The sequence below is a fragment of the Cokeromyces recurvatus genome, assembly GCF_025118155.1.
Source record: "Cokeromyces recurvatus strain NRRL 2243 chromosome Unknown BX663scaffold_26, whole genome shotgun sequence".
Lineage (NCBI taxonomy): Eukaryota > Fungi > Mucoromycota > Mucoromycetes > Mucorales > Mucoraceae > Cokeromyces > Cokeromyces recurvatus.
In genome coordinates this window covers 269,507-286,917 of record NW_026251412.1, presented here as the reverse complement: position 1 = coordinate 286,917, position 17,411 = coordinate 269,507, and the positions used below count along the sequence as shown (strand labels likewise).

The window sequence follows — 17,411 nt, the reverse complement described above, 5'->3', positions numbered from 1 at the left end:
GCACTTTCAGATTGACCTTACTATTCTACTATTACATGATATAATACTTTTATGGTCTTTGCCATCTAATCTATAAATCTTGAAATAAAAAATCCTTGTCTTTTAGTATTCAACTTTGCAGTCGTGTTATCTTATACATTTAAAAGATTCCCTCAATAGTTCTGATATATTGATCAGAATGTAAGTCATTATTTGAATATTCTATAGCTGATAATATCCCAATGATACTTGTTATCTCTGTGTCCAACTATCTGAAAGGATAATTGAAAGCTCTAAAAAGTTATTTTCATTTAAATAGTGCATATAAATCCCAAGTATAGAACTGTGACGCTTATTTTACTAGAACAAAGCTTTGATCCCTTATTAACATGCACTTTATTTGAACAGGAATCATTCACAACAAAAAGGTTTTTATCTTGTAGTTTGTAGCAGAAAAAAAAAAGACAACAAGATGATTAAAACAGCAGAATGTATTTTAGACACACATTAATTTTTTCATAATCAGTAGTCGCGTCAGTCTGCTACTTTTAATGTAGATCATTTATAAATTTTTGTAGTGTAGCTCCATGTTGTTGTAGATTCAACTTTGATCTGAAATTAAAAATGATTTATCTCGATTTGAAGTAATTACCAAAACTGGAAATTAATATATGAATTAAATCTCCACATATTATAATCAAAAAAAAACCCCCCCTTTCTTTTTTCTCTCTCTCTTTCTCTCCTACCTTTTCTTTATAACCTATTCACACACACACCCCCCCCCTTTTTTTTTTCTTACAAGCTAAAACGACTATTAACTTTTCCACTCCTTTTATTTCTAAGAACAATAAAATTACATTCCTTTAAATATACACGTTTCGTTTCGTTTCTTTTTATTTATTTATTTATTTATTTTTCCTTTCATTTATTTATTTATTTTAAAATAAAATGGCTACTATCACAGTTCCAAATACTCAACAACGTCAATCTTCTGAGGATTCAAAGAAAAGGACTCGTGTTACACCATCTCAACTTACAATCTTGGAAGAAACATTTACTATTAGCTCTACACCGGATTCAAAGATGAGAAAACAATTATCTTATAGATTGCAAATGCCTGAAAGATCTATTCAAATATGGTTTCAAAATAGAAGAGCTAAAGTTAAAATGTTACAAAAAAGAGCTTTATTACGTCAAGAACAAGAAGCTACAAGAGCAAGGTTGTGTGCTCAAGTCAATTCACCTTATGGTTATCCATATTGGTATTTACAACAACAACATTGTATACCACAAAAATTACCTGCTCACAGAGCTTGGAGTACTGATTTAGTTGTAGGTCCCACAAACCAGTTTATACCTCCTCCTCCTCATCCTCCTCCTCATCCTCCTTTTTCTCAGTTACTTCAATATGATTCTCCTTCTAATCATGAAGATATCTATAGTTTAACTATTTCACCTTCACCAACCCCACAATCTTTTACTGCACCACGAAGATTAGGTAATAATTAAACGGGGAATTTTTTTTTTTAATTTTATTTGTAAAATAACAACTCAATATAATGTATGTCTATTTTTAGAAAGTGAACCTTTACATAATACAACAACTACAACATTACCAAGTGGTGTAATTACAGCTACTTCAGTCACTATTGGATCTTGGCACAGAATGAAAATTAGTCAACAAGATTTGATGTGTTATTATAAATTAAATGAAAGATCCTTTTCTTGGCATATTCGAGATAGTAATTATCATTTCAAAATGATGATGTCATTTGATAGTATTACATCTATTGAACTTAATGTACTTGAAGATCATATTTCAGCTCAAATTGATATTGACTTGATTGAGCCTCCCATCTTTTTTATGGAAAAAGAGAATGCAAATTGGATTCAATGTAGTGATTTTACTGAAGGTATTCAAGCTTCCGTTGTTTTGCGTCATACAATTCGTGGTTTAGCTTCTGATCTTCGACAAGAATTACTTGGTATAGCTAGTACAGATGAAAGATTATGTCAACTTACACGTTTCCCAGCGGCAATTGATCTTTTAATGACACCTTCAATAGATCAAGCTCTTTTAATAAATCAACAACAAAACTGGAGACATCAAAGTGTACCCATTTCCTCATCTTCTCCTATTACTAAAGATTGTTGGATTCCACCTTCATATCCCAATTAGATTTTTTTTTTTTTTTTAATTCTAATTTATTTTTTTTTTAATACTATTTATTTTTAATACAAGAACAAAGAAAATATATTTAAGTTGCATATTATTATTATTATGAAACAAAAGAAGAAGGAAATTTTTTACTTCTTTTTTACAATCGGTATTTCCACATTTAGTATTGACATGATTTAACAAAAGTGAATATTTATTTTATTGTATAACGTCTTTTTTCCCTTTTCCTTTTCCTTTTACTCTTCCTTACAGAATAATGGATTCAATTTTATTATGGTCTTCCTTTTGGATAGTATGGATAACGTTATCTTTTGTCGTTTATACGAAAAGAAAGTCTATTCAATATCGATTCTTGGTCTTTATCAGAAATAGATTCCAATTCATTTCTATTGATGAATTCTATGTGTCACTAACAGAAGCAAGAAATGATCATTGTCGTTTAATCATTCATATTACGGGTATTCAACTAAAATTAGTATCTCTTCTTAAACAGCACCAAAAGAAAAGTTCTTATTTAACTACGGTCATTCAATGGTTTATATTCATACCGTGGATAAAAAGATGTTTACTGTTTATTACTAATTATGTTGCTTTACAAATGAATGATTTGTCTATTCACTATGACAACCATTTTATATTGTTTATTGACCACCTTTATCTAAAGTCTACAACTGCTACCATAACAACTACTACTACTACAATACAGCAACAACAAGCTCTCATTCAATTTCAATTAGGCTCTATTCAACTTAAAGATACTACATCATTACTTTTTGAAACAACGACAACAAGTCTTCTATCTCTCTCCTTTCTTACAAGAACGTCTTGTTGGGACTTATTAAATATTCAATTAGGTAAAATAAATGTGTATGATATTACATCTTTGAACCAATACTACAAAGAGCGTCAATCCAGCAAGAGACCTTCCACGTCTAGTAATAATACAACTCTTTTGCACTATTTTACTAGAATCTATGTCTCCCTTGAACATATTCATTTTATCATTGAAAAGGAACAAGTCGACATGTCAATTGAATTGAACACTATCTCTTTTACTTTTAGTAGACATGATGATGTAGCACCTTCTTCATTTAAATTGGCTATAGGGAAAATGATATGTCACATGGCAGATCAATGTCTTTTCCTTATTCTATCTATGGAAATAAGGGTGACTCTTTTATTAATAGATGAGAATCAATCTTTAGTAAATAAACCTTACTACTACTATAGATTTTTTAATGATACTACACAACAACAACAACAACAACCATTCTCTTCTTTGTTAAACATCACTTGGACTCTACACAAACCTATTTTAACTGTACCTATTTTGAATGAAAAATTTAAAGTCATCCTATCTTATCTGTCAAGACTTATGACAAAGGAAAAGCAGCAGCAGCAGCAACAACAGCAACAACAACAGGATAAGAAAGTGGTTTTTACCAATGTACCACTATTTGCTTTTACTATGGTTTTGAATTCACCTCAATTATCGTTATTATTATTGGACAATCAAGAAGGTCTCCTGTCAAGTAAAAAATTAATGATTCGTTTCCATGGAGAGTACATGTCAGACCAAACCAGACCATCCGAGGATAGCAGTTTAGAATTATTATTTGCACAAGAAGATTATAAATGGTTATCATCCTCACGATTGAATATGCGTCATTCCATTTATCATGACTATCACCCTACTACTACTACACACCCATTAGATGAAAGGAAGCGTCTATCACTTCATCGATGGACAGAAAAACTCATTCGTCATGTCATTTCCTATTCTCAAAGCAAGAACCAATGGACCCATTATCGAGTCTCTGCGAGAATAATACTACAACGGGCGAATGTAGAAGGTGGTTCTGATCACGAGAAAAAATTTTTAAAAGTGAAAAGGTTGATACTTACCTCTAAATACGATATGAATGTAATCCATGTTCCCTTCTCCTTGTCCAGTCATTCTTCTATTATCCATCATCGACTTGATCTCGTCTTTCCTCAAAATAATAATAATAGCAGTATTCAGTTGGATGCCTCTATTGATAAACCTATCATTTACTTGTGGGAAGAGGATAATGATTTAATGTCGTCAGCTAGTATTTTCTGGTTATCTTCTATGCCTAAAAGTCTTTTATCATTTCTAGAGAAAGAGCAAACGACGATGACGACGACGACGACGACGACGACGACGACAACTAATAATAATAAGCATTGGATAAAATTATTTACAAAAGGGATAACTTTTAGTCTAGATATAACTCATGGTTCAATTGTTGTCATGTGTATGGATAGACCTCATACAAGTAGGACCTATCATCGTCATCATCCTCTTCCTTCAGGATTCATTCATAATACACCAAGGGACACAATTTACGCTCGTATCGTATTTCGTACAGAAAAGGTTACCTTTGTATGTCATGAAGAAAACTATCGAAAAAGTGTTAGTAGCATAACAGAAGAAACGTCCATATGGAATCTTCGTTTTCATATAGAGAAAATCTATATGTATCAGTCTTCTTCTTCTTCTTCGACAAGATATGACATTAATTTTCTTATCAAGGATGAAAATCAGCATCTTATTCTCTGGATCCCTCAGCTTCACTTTTCTTTAAAATATCACAACAAGATAAACTCAAGGGAACTATTTGCTACCATCAAGATTAAAAAGTATGGAGTCGCTTATTCAATTCGAAATCATTACATCTGCCTTTTATTAGTTCATTCCTTACTCTCTATGAAACGCATCTTATCAGATGGTCAAAAGAGTGAAAAGAAACAAGGAATCCCGATAGGTACTCATCTAAGTATAACTATAGGTAGAGGTGATCATCATCTAGATCTTCCTTTAAACAATACAGCACTTTATTTAAGAATGGACAAAATCGTTATCAAACACTCAACAACTGCTCATACAACCAAGCAAGTTCATATTCGTAATTTTATGTTGCTTGGTTTGTCCAGTTTATATAAGGATCCAAAATGGGAACAGTTGATAGAGGTTGACAACTTGAACATTGTTCTTTTAGAGCAAGAAGAAGGGATTGAATTGAATGCTGGAAAAATAGTGGCAACCATTCCTTATAGATACATCCTTTCAAAGGTTATTGATAGTATAGTTGGTTTGATAAAAGCCATAAAGGAACTTCATGCAAGAATTCTTAATAATCAGCAGTTTACTTATTTTGGTCCTAAAGTGAATAATCAACCTATCTTGATTCCTTGCATTAAGATAAGGACTCATGTATTCACAATTCATTTTGATGATGACCCGTTTGAAGCAAAGCTTAGAAAAATCTTCAGAACAGGTCTTGTAGAACAAGAAAAGAGACTAGCTTATCAAGATGCAATGGAGCACAAGATACAAGACTTACTATCGAATTTTACTTCTGCAGAGTCATCACCATCCCTATCTTCATCCAAATTCACGCAGCAACCCACTGAATCAACTACTACTACTACTACTACTACTACTAATGATCCTTCTCCTCTTTCTCCATCCGACTCACTTGAAAGTCAGATTAAGGAAGCAGAAGAAGGCCTATTAGAATATTTCTCCTCTTCATGGATCAAGTACATCACGAAAGCAAAAAGGGAGGAGTCTGATTTCTTTGAGAAACTTTATATACAAACACATTATCGAAACTCAACTACAGCATCCCATTTAGATCAGAGATTAGATGACACGACGAGCGGAGGAGATGATTATCTTTGGTCGTTATCAAGTGTCTTTCATATCGATATCCTTCCACGTCCTCTTCACCCTCCTTTAGCCAATTTCACGGCTCAGCATACACACATTTGCTTTAGGCCCGCTGATTTCCCGTTAAGCGAAACCAAGTCCTTTATTCACGTTGCGGGCGGTGGTGTACCATTGGATAGTGACTATGCCATCATCATTCCTTTTCATTTATCTATTCAAGCAGGTATGACTTGGATTAAAGTTCGTGACTATCCTTTACCACTTTTATATGTCCCACCACCTTCTGATACGTTGAAAGGAAAGGAGAATAAGGATATCTCTTGGATACTGGAAGGAAATTATGTAGCAGCAGACGAGCTTGGAGACTCAAGTGGAAGTAGAGTGATACCTATCTGTATTCTATCTGATCCTTCTTCACTTAAACCCCCTGCTGGTTACTCTCTTTCCATCGTCCGTACCACCTCTCCTCTCAAATTTTATTCCACCATTCGCTATCAAATTCTAACGGAGAGGTTGTCGATGATCTGTTGGTCCATCTCCTACAGTCCTGCAATACAAGATATACTTCGTGTCCTCGATACCCTAACACCTTCGCCCGTAGATCCTTCTCCTCGAATTCGTTTTTGGGATAAAGTTCGATTTATGATTCACTCCAAGATAACGATTGATTTTAAAGGTGAGTTAGGGTTCATTATAAAGGGCACAAGGGATCCATATCAATTATCTGGGGATGGTGCAGGGATCGCAAAGATATGGAGCGATCATGTCGTTTGGCTTCTTGGATATAAAAGGCCCCCTCAAAATGAATTTATGCAAATCATGAGTCGAAGCTATACGTTGGGTGTACCGGATCTGGTACGTGGTGGTTATGTACCCTCATTTCCTGATTCTTTACCCTTAAATGAAAGAATTCGCTCGAGTATAGAACATCACAAGTTTTTAAAGATCGTTGTGAAATTAACAGATGGTGGTATACGAATGGGTATTGGTCTTAGTTTTGAAAGGCTCTCTTGCAATCACAGAGACAGTCATCAAGTCTCTTGCTCATGCTCTGTTGATACATCTAACCCTAATCATGTACATTGCATTCATCAATGTCGGACATCAACATTTTCTCCTCATTACAAAGTTCTTTATCGATCCCTTCAGCACGTTGAAAGACATTACGATTTGGTAAAAAAAAAAAAAAAAAAAAAAAAAAAAAAAAAAAAAAAAAAATTAAATAAAATAGACAACTACATACATATATATTTATACAACACAACTTATTTAGAATACATATGATGCATTCAAAGGGTTTCGTTCAGATTTTATTCATCTCTCCTTTAGTATAGTTAAACTAGAAGATGAAGCATCAATAAATAATATAAATTCGCCAGTAGAATTATCATCTTCCTATGTGGATAATACAGAGGATATACCACAGAATTCAATGTATATAAGTCCTTGTTTTATTGAACACTTTATAAAATGGTACCGTCTATTTGGAAGTCCTATCTCAATACCAATTCGTCGTCAAGGGAACCTCTTCCCTAAGGAGGAGGCGCCCTTGAGGGCATCAAAATCTTTTAGTGAATTGCTTGATACCATCAAATATAAATTGCTAGTAGATCCTTTAGCAATTGGGTTCTTTTGTAGTACAGAAGAGAGTCATTTATTAGGCCATGAGTTCGTGGGTCTGAAGGCAAGGGTGCATTCATTTAGGGCCGATTTACATCAACGGAAGGAAGTGATTGAGACCAACAAGACTGTTCGGAACTTTCATGAGGCAGAGATGGAACTGACAGACATCGATCTACGAATCATTAGAGGTCATCGACGTCAACCAAGTACGGTGGTCACACCATCATCAGGGAAATCGTTTGCATCTGGTGGGTCCGTCTATACGACTAGTACTAGTGCTACTAGTACTACTACTACTACTACTACTAGTTCAACAAATTATAGTCATTATAACGAAACTATCTTTTCTATGGATGATCAAAAGAGCTATCACTTTCAATGGGTAGATGCTAAAGATTTCGTTGCCTTAGGCTCCCAACATTCATCATCATCATCCCATTTGAATATAGACATGTTCCCCTTTGCTTTCTCTCCATTGTTTTATTTTGTTCGTCAAGATGATGAAGAAGGATCTGGTAAAAGAGAATATCTAAGACAAACTCATGACTGTACATTCAGAAAAGGAATAGGTAAATAACGTATATAATTGATAACATATACATATATATATATATATGTATATACTCATTTTATTATGTGTGAAGGCATAGATGCACATGAATTTCAGAAAGAATATTTATATAGGCGTGCAGGTCAACTTGATAAAGTAATTGAAGAGCATGATAAACAATTAGATATAGTGATACATGCTATGAATATGAATCAATATGTAAAAGAAGATTTAAGAAAAGAGGTACATATATATATATATATATATATATACAAACTATGAAACATTGAAGACCCTACATATATATATATATATGCATATATGTGTACATATATATGTATATATTATCTTTATAATTTATATTTATATTTATATACATATGTAGTATAATATACTCAAGAAAAAGATAGACACATTGCGTTTTAAACGACATACACTTCACACTTATATCGGACAACTCATCTTGGAAACAGAATTAAATATAACAAATGTGAATGATAGACCTGATAGATCACCTACAGCAACCATGACATCCTCAATGAGTCGCCAAGTACAGAATGAACTACTCTCACGTTGGGAGACACTCATGGGTCGCTTTAAAGTACATTGTTATGTACATAACCCTCAAATTATTTTAAATAATTCTATCATCGAGGGTCTCACTTTATGGAGAGAGATTCGTACTCATCGTAGTGTCCAACAGTATAATTTATCTTCTCAATGTCTAAAGTTTTTAGAAGACCTGATGATAGATCAACAACAACAACAACAACAACAACAACAACAACAGCTACAAAAGGATCCCAATATAACCAGTGATGATGAAAAGATGCATAAAACAACGCATGTATCTGAAAATGAAATAAACAAGGTAGAATCACTTATCAACAAGTTACTTTCAGATCGATCCAGTAGTTTTGTTGCCTATGATGAGGGCAAGAGACCTTCTTTACAGCCTTTTACAAATCACGATCATTCATTTGAGGGGAATGTGAATGATCCAGATCATCAATACCAAAGCATTCCAAACTTTTACGAAATGAAAAGTGAATCCTTATTCCATTTGATTAATCCACAGGTTCTATTTCAAAGTGATACAGTACCAAATCACTTGGTCCTCTTGACAACTGAGAGAATCTTGATGAAAAAGTTCAATATCAATGATAAATCAGGTGATTTAGTGAAGAAACGAATCGTGACTAGTTTTGATTCTGCAGAACTTTTGATAGCAGAGAAGATACCAGAGGTCGCCTCCTTCAGTCCACTTTTACAAGACTGTTATGGTCAATTTCAAGGTCGACATCATTGGGCTGTATGGATTCAGCTGGAGGAGTTATGGTATTATCGAGGTAGATCCTCCTTTGATAATTTCCAACGTGTTGCCACGCATCTATCAGGTACCATGCAACATGATTTGTATAATCATGTTAGGATTAAAGGGCAGCAACCCATGATGACAGATCCGTTTGAAAATCGGATTCATACGATTCATTTTCATTTCCCTCAACTCAAACTCACCCTTAGTTCTCTACAGTCTCATTTATTGTTTTATACCCTCTCTAGTCTCGTACCACGGAATGGTAGGACCATCAAGGCAAGGCAAGGACTAGATAAAGCTCGTGAGGTCCTGTTGGCAGCTGAAAGAAGTGATCTGGCAGAGACGATAGCTCAAGTCAAAGTCCTTCAAAACAGATCTCGCATTTTACTTGACATGCATAAACGATTTATTCAAGAGCTCTCTTCTTTAGATACATTAGGTTTATTAGAATTCAGAAGAAATAAGAAAAGGATGCATAATGACTTGGAAAAGCTATTCTATATTATGGAAGCGATTCGATCGATACAAACAACTCAACGTGGCGATAGGCGACATCTTGGTGATCGAGATAATCATGCTAAACAATACATCTTCACATCAAATGAAATTATCTATGAGGCCACTCAAGATGACCCACAAAGTCCACTCTGTGATTGGACATTACAGAATACAAAATTCACATTTTTAGATAAAGCAAATGGATCTAGTAAGAGAACGATGGAGGTAGATAGGATGCATGTAAAGAATAGAATGGACTCACCTGTTTTTATTGATGTGTTGGATGCTTATCTTGACCCACATAGTACTTCTTTAAAATCAGCTTATGATTTCTCTCGACATAAAATGGTGAGATGCGTCCTGGAGTCATTACCACCTGTAGGAGGTATTCCTGTTATTCAACATTTGGAAATCCATTTAAAGCCTTTGCGTCTTCAAATAAGTACGGCTTTTGCTTCAGCTATTCAAAATTATTTTACATTAGAAGATGCTGGTCTTGGCATTATCACTAATAACAATGGTGAAATACCTTCCGATAGTGATGAAGAGAACAATGAAATAGGACAAGAAGAGGAAGAGGAAGAGGAAGAAGAAGAAGAAGAAGAAGAAATAGAGAATAATAAAATAAATACAGATCAAATGAGCTTTGTCTCTATTAGCAAAGGAAGCTTTAAGAGTTTTGAGATGATAACTAAAAAAGTGAAAGAAACAGTTTTAGGAAAACAAAAAATCAAAGCAGATGAATTAACAGTTATGAAAACAAGATCTTTAATGAATTGTACATTTATCTTTGTACGAATTCCTTCTACAAGGCATTGCTTAAGTCTTCAGGGTCCATCTCACAATACAATTTATAATCTATATGATTTTCCTTTTAAACAACCTGAAATTGAATATCGAAACAAGACGTGGTCTATCAATGAGATGGTGACAGATATTCAGAAACGTAAGTCATGTTACTAATTGATTTTTTTTTCTTGAATTATTTTATAACCTATAAATATATAAATGATATAGAATTTAAAAGAGCTATTCTCTATCATGGCCCCAAGTTAATTAAAAGAAAACTATTACTAAAGAAAAATGATCAGCATTTAGCAACTATTTCGTCAAGTAAGAAAAACAAAGATAAATCGACAACTCTACTTGCAGAAACAATCAATATGGAATTAAATCGAGTATTTGCCTCCTCAGGAATAAATTCTATGAATAATGTTTATGTCTATAATGACAGGAATGAAGAAGCAGCCACTACTAATAACGAAGAAAGAGGTTTATCATCTTATTATTACTCTGAAGAAGAAGATGAAGATAAGACTAAAAATGATGATATTAAATCTGTATACTCTAATGACTCAGAAGACAACATGAACCAAGATAATAGTATGCTGAATGTGTATATGAAAACATATACGACAGATCAAGGCAGAAAGAAGGATGAAATATTAAAAAAGGGTAAAATTTTGTTTGGCCAACAATTTAGACTGGAATTGAAGCGCGTCTAAAGAAAAAAAAAACATAATAATTTACGCGTATTTACGTTTGTAACTTAAAAAGCAATTTTTTTTTTTTTTTTTAGAAAAAAAATAAAATAAAATAAAATAAAATCGTAATAGTAAATGGCATTGAATTCAAGATTAAAAGTAAAAAGATTCATTTATAATATTTTCACAAAAAAATATGGGTTACATGTGCAAACAGATGCTACAAAATATCTTGAATCTTTATTAGAGAATGAAACTGATCTAATCGATGCCATTGAAAAGATTGTGAAAGCATATAAGAAACGACATAGTGGTAAAAAATAAGGATCTTGTTCTATATATATATATATATATATGTATGTATATACTCTTCTTTAAACTTACGCATCAAATAGAGGAAAGACTTGTCATTGTCGATGAAAATACGATACGAGAAGTGATAACGACTATGCAAAGTTCTGCAGCTATAGCAGCTACGTTGACACCATTTCAAAGAGTTGAAGAAGAAATTAACGATTCATTACAGGAAATGTCAATCGATGATGCTCCAACAGAAGTTGTTGATGTTACTCAACATTTCCATGTTGTTAGTGCTTTTAATCTGCCAAAATTAACTTATGATGAGCATTCAAGAGCATTTACAAAGTATACAAAAAGAGAAACAGAGAGAGAAAGTTAAAAGTTGTTGACATCCTTTCCTCCTCCTCCTCCTCCCTTTTTTTTTAGAGTAAAAGAACTTCCTTCATTAATACCAGAAGCTTGCGAGAAGGGTGATATGTATAGAGAAAGATACAAGCTTGTCAAACAACGAATTTTAAGAAATGAAAATTTTTGTCCAGCATCTATGAGCATGACAGATAATCCTGATTTCGTTAAAGTAAGTGTTCATAAATAAATAAAACTTATGTAGACCTAAGCCTATAACAATAGATCACACCTATTAAAGCACTCATTGGTCAAGATGGTAAAAACTTTGTATTATTTGGTATGCTAACACAGTTAGAGGAAGGAAAGATACATTTGGAAGATGAAGATGCACATATAGAATTAGTGTTAGATAAGGCTGTGAGTGTCATGATGGATATATAAAGCAAGCAAATACTAATAGAAAGATACTGTGTCTAGATTTATTCATATGGTTTGTTCACGGATGGTTGCTTTGTAATTGTAGAAGGCAAATATGGTGATGATCATAAGTTTCATGTTACTGAGATTAATTTACCACCTGCTGAACCTCGAGATATGTCAGAGTAGGTAAATCAAATTGCTTCTTCTAATAGCAATTTGCACTAAAATGATTATTCACTTAATTTATAGTGCGCTATTTAGTCATGTAGACTTTATGGGATTACCAAGACCACTTGTTGATGAGGTAAATCATGTTAACTAAAAACGTATATAAATATAGACATATATACTTACACTATCTAATTTTCAGAAATTATTGAAAATCGAAGAAACAAAAATGGAAGATATTATGTTTGTTGTGTTATCAGATGTACATTTAGACCAGCCTAAAGTATGAGTAGAGTAGTTGTGGGGGGTTTATACTACACAATTTAACTAAAGACACAAATATAGGTCATGCAAGCGTTAAATACGATATTTGAAGGATATTCAAATGGACAAGTTCCTTTAGCATTTATTTTTATTGGAAACTTTTCTAGTAAACCATTTGTGTATGCAGGCTCTGATGCAGAAGAATATAAAGATAATTTCTCAGCATTAGCAGATTTAATTGGTGAATATCATAATTTAGCTACTCATTCAAATTTTGTATTTGTTCCAGGACCAAAAGATCCTTGGTCAGGTAAAACCTTACCTCAACAACCTATTTTACCCAGTTTCGTTACTCGTTTGAAACAGAAAGCAAGAAAGGTCACATTCACGACTAATCCATGTCGTATTCGTTATTGTACTCAAGATATTGTTATTTTCAGAGAAGATTGGTTACAGAAACTATGGAGAAATACATTGTTAACTACAAACCAAGAGGTCGATACTGATCCTGTCAAACATGTAAGTTTTAGCATATTTCCCCTTCCTTTTTTTTTTTTTTTTTTTTTTATAAAAAAAAGGAATTAATACAATTTTATTCATAGTTTGTACATACAATAATTGATCAAGGACATCTTTGTCCTTTACCTTTGCCTATAAAACCTGTATCTTGGGCATTTGATAATGCTTTAAGATTATATCCATTACCGCATACTGTAAAGTATTAGAATTAAAGTATCCACCTATTCTAGTATTAACTTCTTTATAAATATACGATAGTTAATTATTGCAGACAAATGTGAAAGTTATAAAATTACTTATGAAGGAACCCATTGCTTTAATCCCGGAAGTTTTCCTAATTCTGATTTTACATGGAGTGTTTATTATCCTAGCTTAAAAGTATCTGAAAAATGGTAAGTATCTTTATATACCCTTTTTAAGAAAAAAAAATCGAGTTCTATTATTCATATTTCTTTCTAGTTCACTTGCAAATCATTAGTAAATATGTAAAGATTATATTAGAATAAAATGTTAAGATTCTCTTTTTGTTTTAAGAAATGAACTTATTGCACCATTAAAGAAATAAAAAAAGTTAAATAGGTAAAGTATTGTTGTAATATTAAATTAATAACCTTTTAACAGTCGTGGTTGCTTTTAATTCATATATTTTGTGATATTCTATTGATGCAGTGATAGTTCATATAGAACGGGCAAAGTAATATATGTGAATGAAGTTACTGTTTCCTAGTATAACGTCATATAGAGACACGATTTAATATACAATAAAATGGCAGATTTTAAACCTTAATTAACGCATAACGATTAAACATTTTATTTTATTTTATTTTTTTTTTTTTTTTTTTTTTTTTTTTTTTTTTTTTTTTTTTTTTTTTTTTTTTTTGTTATTTTTATAAATTAAAATTTATAAAGCGACCTATGAGCACATAATATCTTTGTTATATTGGATTGCCCAGGTCAGTTCAGATTATACGAAGAAAAAGTATCTAAAGACTCTCTTAGGGGACAAGAGATAAAAAGGTAAAGGAAAGGAAGAAGAGAAGGTGAGAAAGAAAGGGGGAATATTGCTAACAAGTTTAAAGGGACAACTAGTTGAGTCTTTTCCTGTCTGGATCAAGAAGTGGAGGGGGATAGTTTGTCGTGTAGTAAGTAATCCATTTTCTGTAGAATGGTGCATATAAGTGACCAACGATAGAGCCAGGCAGAAACATCCTGAGAATTTCGGTACTTATGCTGAGGGAGATGATTTAAAAGAAAGGAAAGAGGATCTGCGATTGATCGTGGCAAGAATAAACGAGTGCGCATGTGCAAGCATTCAGTAGCGTGTGACCAACTAAAGTGTACATAAGGATGATATGGGCAGGCTTTAGATATTCCTTCGGGTAGCCAACCAAGACGCCATCGAATAGTTCGATTACGCTCACTGTGTGCCATAGGTAACCAGAGTATCGGGTCAATAATCAGTTTGGGACGGCAAGCAGACAGCAAAATTGTTGTTTTTACACAAAAACAATCGATAATTGATTGATGACGCCAGTATAAATTTATCAGCTACGACATTAACAAAAATGTGGACGCGGACAAATGTGTTCAGCATTTTTTTACAACTCTTCAAACTAATGTCAGAGTATCAAGGAAAACAAGGTAAATCAATAAAATGCTTGCCTGTGAATCGTAATATACTAATCAAAAGTTTACTTTTTTTTTGCAGCGTTACAGAACTATATAAAGAATAACAGAGTTCCTTATTTCAATGATTTCATCACAGAGAACAAATTGGATCTCATCCAATGGCTGGAGTACAAGCAGCAGATAGAGCCAAAGACCCTTTGTGCAATATGGCGAAGCCGATTTGTAATGGCTCTACGAAATCATAAAAAGTTGGATAAGATAGTAAAAGGGTAAGTAGCTTAATTACTTTGATTGATGTAATAATCTGTTAATGAAATGTACGATTTACATAAAAAAAGAGGCATGTATAACAAGACATTTTGGGAGGATATTTTGAAAGGGGCAAAGGTACTTGTAAGTTGCAAATAATTCACAATTCTCCATATCTTAATATTAACCTCTAAACAAAACAAATAACACTTAGTATGATGCGAGAGTTACCTCTACGGTCAATGCAATTGGGGCCGTTGTGTTGGCTACTGCTGCCGCCACTACTGTGCTAGCCGAGTTCTTTACTACCACTGATAAGGAACTTATTGCTGGTTCTACCACTGCCACAGGTAAAGATAGTACAACAAGAATCGCTGCTGAAACTGCCTCTCAAAGCTATGAAGCAACCAGCACTAGTGCTATTATTCCCATCACTGGCAATGACACTATTGCTTCTGCATATCTTATCTGGGATATGATACCAGCAGATAATCATGAATTGCACTTTCATTATTTGGCCCATAAAGGAGGTCATCCTATCACAGATAGTGTGTGTTTGCTTTTTTTTTATTAACAGTATTCTCCAAGTGCGCTTTTAAATGAAGAAGAGAAGATATATTTAAGTGATTACAAAAGTAATGGCTCTCTCAGGGCGGGGCTATTATTTATTTGCGCACCTCCACTTTTGCAAGAAGAACTTACGTATGAAGAGGATGCAATGCTCGAGTAAGTAATATAAATAAAAATACGTCTTGCCCTTTTTAATGATAAATGTATGCAGATTGAGCCTTTCTGGGATTTACAATTATTTAAATCCATATATGAAGAAAGTCTACCAAGAGGAGTTGGATAGATCATTGTCCTCCTCAAGCTCCGTTGCTGAAGCCATGATAGGCGTTCGTAGTTTACTCGACAGCGAGAAAGATATGATTGATATGTTGTACAAAGTGCAGTTGGAAAAAGCTAGACTTGTCAAAGAGAAGATGGGACATAGTGACATGTACAAGGCACTAGCAATTCTGGAAAAAATGTAAGTAGAACAATACATGGAAATTTTGAACATTCTATTGACAACAGCCAACTATCATTAACAGGATTGAAGATACGCAATTGTGGAGCGAAGCGGGCGACAAGCAGGAGATGGCCTTCTACCGACGCTTCGCTAGCTATCTGGACACACTGCTGATTAAAACTGGCTGCTCTAGCAGCAAAATTGCAATTGAAACTAACAAACAGTTATTCCACGCCGAAGATTTATCAGCAACGTATGTACGCAAAATAGATTTGATACTGAGATACAATGATCGCAAGAGTATAGATCTATGTAGTAATGAGTGGAAGAGGTCGAAGGTGACTTCTGAATTAAAATTAAAGCAGCAATCAAAAAATTTGCGCGTAAATGCTTCCATCATGAACAGCCTGCATTCATTTGGTGCCTCTCCCTCATCTCTTTTAACAATGGATATGATAGGTAATGATATTGTGATTAACCATAGCGGGAAATTATTGACAAAATCATATTCTATAGGTTTACACGGCTACATCTACCAGTTGACAAAAGTAGATGACTACTTCATTGCAACCCCTTACTCAGTTCTTGTAATACCAAGACGTTTTTCAGATATTGCTTATATTGAAAATACACTCCTAGCTCTTTTCAAATTCAAGGTAAATGTCTTTTTCGTTTACAAGCGCACAGCCGCGTTGAATTGACATCAACATTTAATAGAATTTTTATACATCATTGATTCCTGCATTAAGAAAGAGAATTGTTACAAATATGTACAGTAGTATTGGAAGCGTTTGTGAGATAGATGTCGCTGTCTCTGATAGTACTCATGTCAATCAAAATTTTATATTTTTTAAGTCTAAAAAAGAAAAGCGTGGTATCCCTGAGTCTGAAGAAGATAATTAGATACTCCCTCGTATGAATATTTATTTTTATTACATTATTTTTTTTTTATCAATAAATTAGTACCGTAGTATACCCTTTGCAGTTAATAATTGTCATAAAAATTTCATTTATGTATAGCTATAATGTGATATATTGACGTGAAATCTAGAGTTAAAGATAGATTTGATCTATCATAGTCATTGACATCAATAATAATCTTTGAAGCAAAATAAAATAATAAACCTTATAATTGAAGCTTTATTTCCTCAAGTAAAAAAAAAAAAAAAAAAAT

General features: G+C 33.2%; 5 protein-coding genes across 5 annotated transcripts; 4 read left to right on the top strand and 1 right to left on the bottom strand.

Moving 5' to 3' along the window:
- The first annotated feature begins 705 nt into the window (after positions 1 to 705).
- Positions 706 to 2,393, top strand: BX663DRAFT_519351 (homeobox domain-containing protein). Its single transcript, XM_051528986.1, has 2 exons — positions 706 to 1,477; positions 1,557 to 2,393. The coding sequence occupies exons 1-2, from the start codon at positions 928 to 930 to the stop codon at positions 2,156 to 2,158; spliced, it is 1,152 nt and encodes a 383-aa protein (XP_051380009.1). The 5' UTR covers positions 706 to 927; the 3' UTR covers positions 2,159 to 2,393.
- A 6-nt stretch (positions 2,394 to 2,399) lies between these two features.
- BX663DRAFT_519349 (golgi-body localization protein domain-containing protein) lies at positions 2,400 to 11,399 on the top strand. Its single transcript, XM_051528985.1, has 5 exons — positions 2,400 to 7,028; positions 7,129 to 8,047; positions 8,123 to 8,271; positions 8,414 to 10,790; positions 10,862 to 11,399. The coding sequence occupies exons 1-5, from the start codon at positions 2,415 to 2,417 to the stop codon at positions 11,347 to 11,349; spliced, it is 8,547 nt and encodes a 2,848-aa protein (XP_051380008.1). The 5' UTR covers positions 2,400 to 2,414; the 3' UTR covers positions 11,350 to 11,399.
- A 24-nt stretch (positions 11,400 to 11,423) lies between these two features.
- BX663DRAFT_519343 (DNA polymerase alpha/epsilon subunit B-domain-containing protein) lies at positions 11,424 to 14,146 on the top strand. The gene is made up of 12 exons (XM_051528984.1): positions 11,424 to 11,641; positions 11,724 to 11,973; positions 12,055 to 12,205; positions 12,259 to 12,393; positions 12,454 to 12,578; positions 12,646 to 12,700; positions 12,767 to 12,847; positions 12,910 to 13,347; positions 13,431 to 13,541; positions 13,606 to 13,739; positions 13,807 to 13,926; positions 14,017 to 14,146. The coding sequence occupies exons 1-11, from the start codon at positions 11,464 to 11,466 to the stop codon at positions 13,823 to 13,825; spliced, it is 1,677 nt and encodes a 558-aa protein (XP_051380007.1). The 5' UTR covers positions 11,424 to 11,463; the 3' UTR covers positions 13,826 to 13,926; positions 14,017 to 14,146.
- Positions 14,147 to 14,457: 311 nt separating this feature from the next.
- On the bottom strand, positions 14,458 to 14,844 carry BX663DRAFT_440283 (uncharacterized protein; the record flags this gene model as incomplete). The annotated part of the gene is made up of 1 exon (XM_051523388.1): positions 14,458 to 14,844. A coding segment is annotated over one exon (387 nt), but the record flags the coding sequence as incomplete, so codon positions are not given.
- A 1,389-nt stretch (positions 14,845 to 16,233) lies between these two features.
- Positions 16,234 to 17,385, top strand: BX663DRAFT_459346 (uncharacterized protein). The gene is made up of 4 exons (XM_051523917.1): positions 16,234 to 16,255; positions 16,320 to 16,696; positions 16,754 to 17,123; positions 17,204 to 17,385. Coding segments are annotated over exons 1-3 (564 nt in total). The 5' UTR covers positions 16,234 to 16,253; the 3' UTR covers positions 16,939 to 17,123; positions 17,204 to 17,385.
- The last annotated feature ends 26 nt before the right edge of the window (positions 17,386 to 17,411 follow it).